The sequence below is a fragment of the Vulpes lagopus genome, chromosome 15, assembly GCF_018345385.1.
Source record: "Vulpes lagopus strain Blue_001 chromosome 15, ASM1834538v1, whole genome shotgun sequence".
NCBI lineage: Eukaryota > Metazoa > Chordata > Mammalia > Carnivora > Canidae > Vulpes > Vulpes lagopus.
The window spans coordinates 39454315-39461190 of NC_054838.1; the positions used below are offsets into that span (position 1 = coordinate 39454315).

At 38.5% G+C, this 6876-nt stretch overlaps 1 protein-coding gene across 1 annotated transcript; it reads left to right on the plus strand.

Annotated features, from left to right (window-relative positions):
- The first annotated feature begins 986 nt into the window (after positions 1 to 986).
- On the plus strand, positions 987 to 6501 carry TRIM77 (tripartite motif containing 77). Its single transcript, XM_041729917.1, has 6 exons — positions 987 to 1397; positions 2080 to 2175; positions 3005 to 3235; positions 3937 to 3959; positions 4647 to 4744; positions 6008 to 6501. Exons 1-6 carry the CDS (start codon positions 987 to 989, stop codon positions 6499 to 6501), a joined length of 1353 nt encoding a protein of 450 aa, XP_041585851.1.
- The last annotated feature ends 375 nt before the right edge of the window (positions 6502 to 6876 follow it).

Below are 6876 nucleotides of genomic sequence, written 5' to 3' on the forward strand. Positions count from 1 at the left end.
TTGTTTTACATAATGTTTACTGAACATATTTGTCTAACATTCTTCCATGGCTCCTTGCAGATTAAGTGTTTCTGGGAGGGAAGCTGTTGTGTCCTTAAGTGGTTCTCATCTAAAAATACATGAGACCCATGGCCACTGTTTGGTTGTTTGGTTAACGTGTCTGCTAAATATTTACCTTGTAAAGGTACTTTTTTTCTTTTGCATTTAGGAACAATATGTGGGGTAGAGCTTTGTTGGTATATGAATACTCTCTTCCCAAAAGTTTTTATCTTAGTTATTTTCGATGCTAAAATTGATGCATCTAAAATTGATGCATCTAGCATCTATTGATGATTCTTTCTTGATTCAGTTAGTGTCACAGTGTCTAGAGTGGTTATTTTCTACCTTTCCCTTTAGGTCTCTCCAGAAAAGATAAGTAGTGTTAAATGGCATTCTTTAAAATCAAGAAGGTTTCTCACATCCTCTTGTTAGCCTCAGAGTATTGGCTATTATCCTTAGGCTTTGAGACCGTAAAATGGCTATGCAAATGGGAACTGTATTCAAATAATGTCCAGAAGCAGAAAAAGCAGATTTTTCTTCCATGTTTCTTCTAGAGCAAGAAATATTTTCATAGATTCTCCTAGGAGTCTTTCTCATTTCATTGCCCAGAATTGGAGCACATATCTTATGCTAACCAATCAGAGAGAGGAGAATAAGATAAAAGTGTGATAATTTTGGACCAAATATGGGTAAGCCATATTTGAGCCAGAACCTCTGATGTATTTGTCTTTTAAAAGAGACAACATGGTTGACAAATCCTGAATTTTTAATGGGAACTGAGAAGTAGGGCTGCAGGGCATGGCTGGAAAACAAGGATGTAGGCTCTGAGTCTGGAGTACTCTCCTGCTTTTCCATCTTGTTCCAAGCACCACCTATCCTGCTATTGTGCACATATTAGTGAGAAAAGTCTTAACTCACTTTTCTTTTCCTTTTATTTCCTCAGAAACATGGATTCTACTTTTGTGCAGAATGTTCCCAGTGAGCTTATCTGCCACATCTGCAAGGACTATTTCACAGACCCTTTCACCATTAGCTGTGGGCACAGCTTTTGTGCTCCTTGTATTTGCCTCTTGTGGGAAGATGCTCAGCATCCTGCTCGCTGCCCTGTGTGCAGGGCAGTATCTCCACGAATATACTTGGAAAACATTATTTTTGCTGAGGAACAAGTTCATGCTATCAAAAAATCAGTTGCCTGCCAGTTACCAAACTCTGCCAAGCAAGTCTGTAGGACACACCTAACAGCAAAGGACCTCTTCTGTCCAATTGAAAAGAACCTGCTGTGTGGGCACTGCTCCCATTCCCCAGGGCATGCCACTCACAGACACTCACCAATATCGAAGGCTACTAAGCACTACAGGGTAAGTACTCCCACTATGAAATGTGGAGGATTCTGTGTCTTACCAGGCAATGAGCAAAAGTTGTTGATTTTAATTTTTATCTTCTTATGCTCAAGCACGTAAAATTTCAGAAACCAATCCAGGTACTGTTCTGAAAACTAGGGATAAAGCACTGAAGAAACCAGACACATATCTTTGCTCCCCTAACGTTTAAATTCCATTGGGATGAGGGAGAGGAATGAGGATGAGCTGAGGAGCGCCTTGGTATTTCATTGTAACTAACAGGGTGGGTAATCTCTAGAGGCAGTGACAGTCATTAGCAACTTCTGACATGATGACAATGGGAATCTTTTAGTGATAGCAGATTTATAAACAATGTATTCTAATCATGCCATAGAAAAAAGTGATGGCTATCATTTCAAAATTAAATATGAGTCAAAGATTCACTTCTGAAAATTGTCCATGTTACATATGATATCGGAACTAGAGTCCTCAGATAATGGACTGCATTTTCCAAATTCAGGAACTCTATTTTTAGTCAGTCTCCCACATTTGAATATTAGTGTTCTCAGGGAAAAATCACTGACCTATCTGCTTTCTTTACTGTTTATTTTTCTCATGTCTATCCTCTTATCGCTTTTTGAAGTATCTGAAATATACTATATTTGTTTTTCTAGTTCTCAAATTTGTAGTTCTTTTACAGGAGAAACTTCTGATGCAAATGAGGTCTATTTGGAAAAACAAACAGAGAAATCAGAGAAATCTAAACAGAGAGTACAACTTATTTAGGGGATGGCAGGTAAGCAACAGGCCCTCTTTCCCTTGGAACCAACTTGGGACAGATATCATGGTAACTGACAGTAGAAGAACATAAATTAAATCCTAATATCCTCTGAATCGGTAATCAGAAAAAGAGCTACATATGTTTCTCTACAGGGAAACATGACCTTCAGTGCACGATTTCCTATTGAGTTCATTGTGTAACTAAAAGATATTCCTGACTTTTCTGGATAAAGCAATATCTACCACTAATACTTTATCAGGGATGAGGGTAAGTAGTTGAAAACAATGGTGCAGACTAATAAATAAATGAAAAAGAAGGAAAAGAAGGAGGGAAAAAGATAAGAAAGAAAACAAATGCGTGGTTTCTTAGAAGTAGAAAGACATAAAGCTGTATGTAGTACTTCTATGATCTGAATGTTTGCTTCAGATCATTTGTATGTTCAAATTCTAACTCCCAAGGTGATAGCGACAGAAGTGGGGGGTTTGAGAGGTGACTAGGTCACAAGGCCAGAGTCCTCAGGTACAGGACAAGTGTCCTTGTAAAAGAGACCCTAGAAATGTCCCTTGTCCCATCTTCCATATGAGGACATGACAAAAAGATGGCTATCTAGGAAGTTGGCTCTCACCAGATACCAAATCAATCAGCACCAAACGTAGACCTCCCAGGATATAGAATGGTGAGAAATTAATTTCTGTGTTTATAGCTACCCAGTCTATGGTGTTTCTGTTAAAGCAACCCAAACAGACTAAGACAAGAACACTGTCCATAGCACACAGGCCATAGAAAATGAAAGAAGAATAAAACCATCCAGATACATGTCCTAATTAAACCAATGTCATTTCAGGGTTTTATAAATCTACGGATGATAATGATCAGGGCTGAATATCCTAAGGTATACCAATATCTCCATGAAGAAAAGCAAAAACATTTAGAGACCCTGGCAATTGAAGGCAAGATCATTTTTAATCAACTCCAGAGAAATGTAGCTAGAATGCGTCACATGGGAAAACTCCTAAGAAAAATGTATCAGGAGCTAAAGGAAATGTGCTACAAAACAGACACGGACCTGTTCTGGGTAAGGACTGCCAGGGTGCCAAACACCTGCCGCTCAGCCATCATTTATAGCCACTGAAGTCTGTATCCCTTTTGACTTCCATTATTTTTCTGTTTCCAAGGTGCAAAGTTTACCTCCTTTAGCTTGTGATGGCAGGCTTTGCTCCTCCAGTATGACTTGGAGGCCTCGAGTCACATTCACTTTGTGCAGAAGGGCAATTATGTAGAAAGTTCCATGGAACAGATCCAGGGAGGAAAAAAGTTCCTTCTCAATTCTACTAAATTTTCAGTTTCTAACCAACGGCAACAGAGTAGCTTGTGAATAGATCATTCCATTCTGATCTGCACTTGTCAATATATGGAAATGTGGGATTAATCCATTTTTTCTATTTTGAAATTGTAGATGTGAAGCCCACACAGCCTCAGAAGAACTTTGGGGAAACCTCTGTGAATCTTGCTGTAGATTAGAACAAACACAGCCAGTCGTTTATTCTCATAATATCTTCTGTTTTAAACTTTATGATGCTCATTATTTTATCAACTCTATGTCATGTAAGAATGAGTTCCATCATTATAAGGATAAGTAAAAGGGCAAATGATTTTACTCCAGGAAGAAAAGTGGAGATAGAGAATTTTCTAGTCCAGTCTCATAGCCTCAGACTAGACTAAACAGGTAGAACTATCTTGGCTCAAAGCTAAGCCTCCCTCTCTTTCTCTTCACAGAATTTGGGAGACATCATGAAAAGGTAAGTTTGCCCCTCTATTCAAGTTGGTTTATGGTGACAGTGGTCAGGCTATTCCTGATGAGATGGACCCCCTTTTTTGTGACAAGTTTCTTTCTGTCTGCACTTATTTCTTATATAAACAGTTATAGGTTTTATTTTGACCATCCTTAGGTAAAAGTCAGCATTGAGAGGGATATGGTTTCAGCTGCAAGTCTTCTTACAGAAGTTGCCAAAAGATGATTATTTTTCCTCTAATTTTTTAAGATCCTAATTATTTGAGAATTATTCCAGGTCTCCTATGGGAAAGGCAAATAAGCTTAGAGAGGCAACAGGTGGAAGAATGGTGATAAGAGGGGACAGGGAAAGTCCCCAAGAAAGAGCATCCTACAGAGTTGAAGCTCCATATGGACCAGGCAGCAAGTTCCAAAACTTTGGCACCTATTGGATTTTAGGAACTAAAAGAGAATGGCTGTGTGGCTCCCCTAGGGAAGCCAAAGATAGAAAAGAGACACAATTATGAGTGAAGTAACATATCTTACTGAGCAGGGTAGCTAATTATAAAGTACAAGAATAACTACAGTATTCCTCAATTTGTGGAGTTGAATTCACATCCTTTGCACTTAACTGTGAGGATTCTGATGGAGCATCTTCAAGGAATCATTCATGATACCTCTGGACATGTTAGTAAGTGGCTCTTTTACTTTGCAGGAGTCAGTTAATGCAGTTGCACATTCCCCAGCCTATGAACCCTCAGCTGAACACATGGACCATCACAGGGATGTCTGAAAGGCTTAACAACTTCCGAGGTGAGAGGGGGCACCCTGGTAAGATCTCACTATTTCCTCCAGGAGGAGATACACCTGGAGGACTTCTCCTCATTTCTCTATTAGTCTTTTTGGAGAACAGGGAAGCAGGTAAATATGAATACCTTATAACTATATTTTATTATAATCAAATATGACTGTTTTCTTATGACAATTTGCAGTGAGTTTGAAACAAGCAAGCACTTGGCATCAAAACTACATACCAATTCAGTGTGTTTCAACTTACAGTTGTTAACTGTGGTTATATGTAGATGTTAAGATTCTCAGAAGCACCTTAAGTTGTTATTTAAATGTCTACCTAAACATTTAAGTTAAGGAATGTATTTGAAAAATAACAAGATTTTAAAAGGGGATAAAAATATATTTACAAACAATAGGTACAACAAGAAAACAAATGGAACATACAATTTGTTTTGTGGAAGGACTCTAAGACTGATGTAGATGGGGAGCCTGGCAGACAGGAGAAGCATGTCTGGAATAGGAAAAGTTAAATTCGGATTCCATGGTGTATGAGTCAGAAATTCAGAGAGAGAAACCACTTCTAAAAAAAAAAATGGCAAACATGGATTCTCAATTTATTTTACCTTTGCTTGTTTACATGTTTCATACTCATGTTTGGGCAAAGTGATCATTATTTAGGACTAATAAGAATAACAGTATCATATTTTTAAGTCATATGTAATATATTTATTATGGTTGTTATATTTATTTTATTTTGTGCTAGTTGATTAATGAGAAGACTTAAGTAAGTTGAAGGCCCATATTAGCATTTACTTGGGATCTATGAGCAGGCTCCTAAATTTTCAATGAGCTAGTGAAAATAAAGCCAGAGCTTGACATCCTACGTGTTTCTATATTCTCAAAATTGTCTTTCATCTAGTCGTATGAATAGACATTTACTTGCTCTGTAAATAGGCAAGAAGCCCTTACTGATGTGTCTCTGGATTTCCAGTGACACACTGTGTATAGTCACTTGTAATAAAGGACTGTTCTGGAGCAGTTAGTAGAGGCTCTGTCATGAAAGCTAACTGTTCTATGTCCCAGAATTTTATGAGGAATTACTAAATGGTAAGTACCTTGAAATTGGGCCGGGGCGGGGGCGGTGGGAGTGTGCTCAGGAAACAAAACAAATCAGTTTTGGTTTTATAGATCTGTTTGTTTGGCATTTGCCAGAACACTACTGTACTTGTCCCACAGAATTTTTAAGCTCTGGTCTTTGACTTCACTGTTTTCTTCTTACTGAAGTGTATATTACATTGGACCATAACATAAGCAATTATCGTGTGGCTCTGTTTGAAGACCTGATACATTTGCAATGCAGTTCCGACCATCAAGACATGCCCCACAGTCCAGCAAGTCTACAGTACACTCCTTTGTGGGGAGCTCAGACCTTCACCTCCGGCAAACATTACTGGGAGGTAGATGTGGGAAACTCTTGTAATTGGATTGTAGGACTTTGCAAGGAATCCTGGATCAATCGCAATGATATGCTGCTCAATTCTGAGGATATTTTCCTACTTCTGTGCATTAAAGTGAATGACCTTTGTCGTCTCTTCTCTGCCTCCCCGCCATTACTTCACTACATCCAAAGACCCCAGGGCTGGATAGGGGTGTTTCTAGATTATGAATGTGGTACGGTAAGCTTTGTGAATGTTGCCAAAAGCTCCCTCATTTGTAATTTCCTCTCATGCTCCTTTTCTTTCCCTCTCAGACCTTTCATTTGCTATGGACCCAAATGATCAGGAACAGCTCACAAACCTGACCAAGCTCTTGGGAATTTTAATAGTTGGGGAGGATCCTATTCTGGTGACTTCTCGAATGGGGAAATCACTTTTACCTCATGGATTTAAACTTCACCTTACCTCCAGGAGATATATTTGTATTATTTTTTAAAGTGGTGACAATGTGAAAGATGCACATTTGTCTTTTCTATTTTATTTAAATAAAAGCAATCTCTTTTATTATATTGTGTGAGATGTGTGCACTTCATTTGCTATGTGAGTCTCTTAACAGTGAAAAAGAAAATGCATGGGTGTGGAAATTAGCTAAATCAATGGACACCAAGCACAGAAAATTCTCCTTCCAGACAGTTCTTGTCAAAACCCAATGTCACA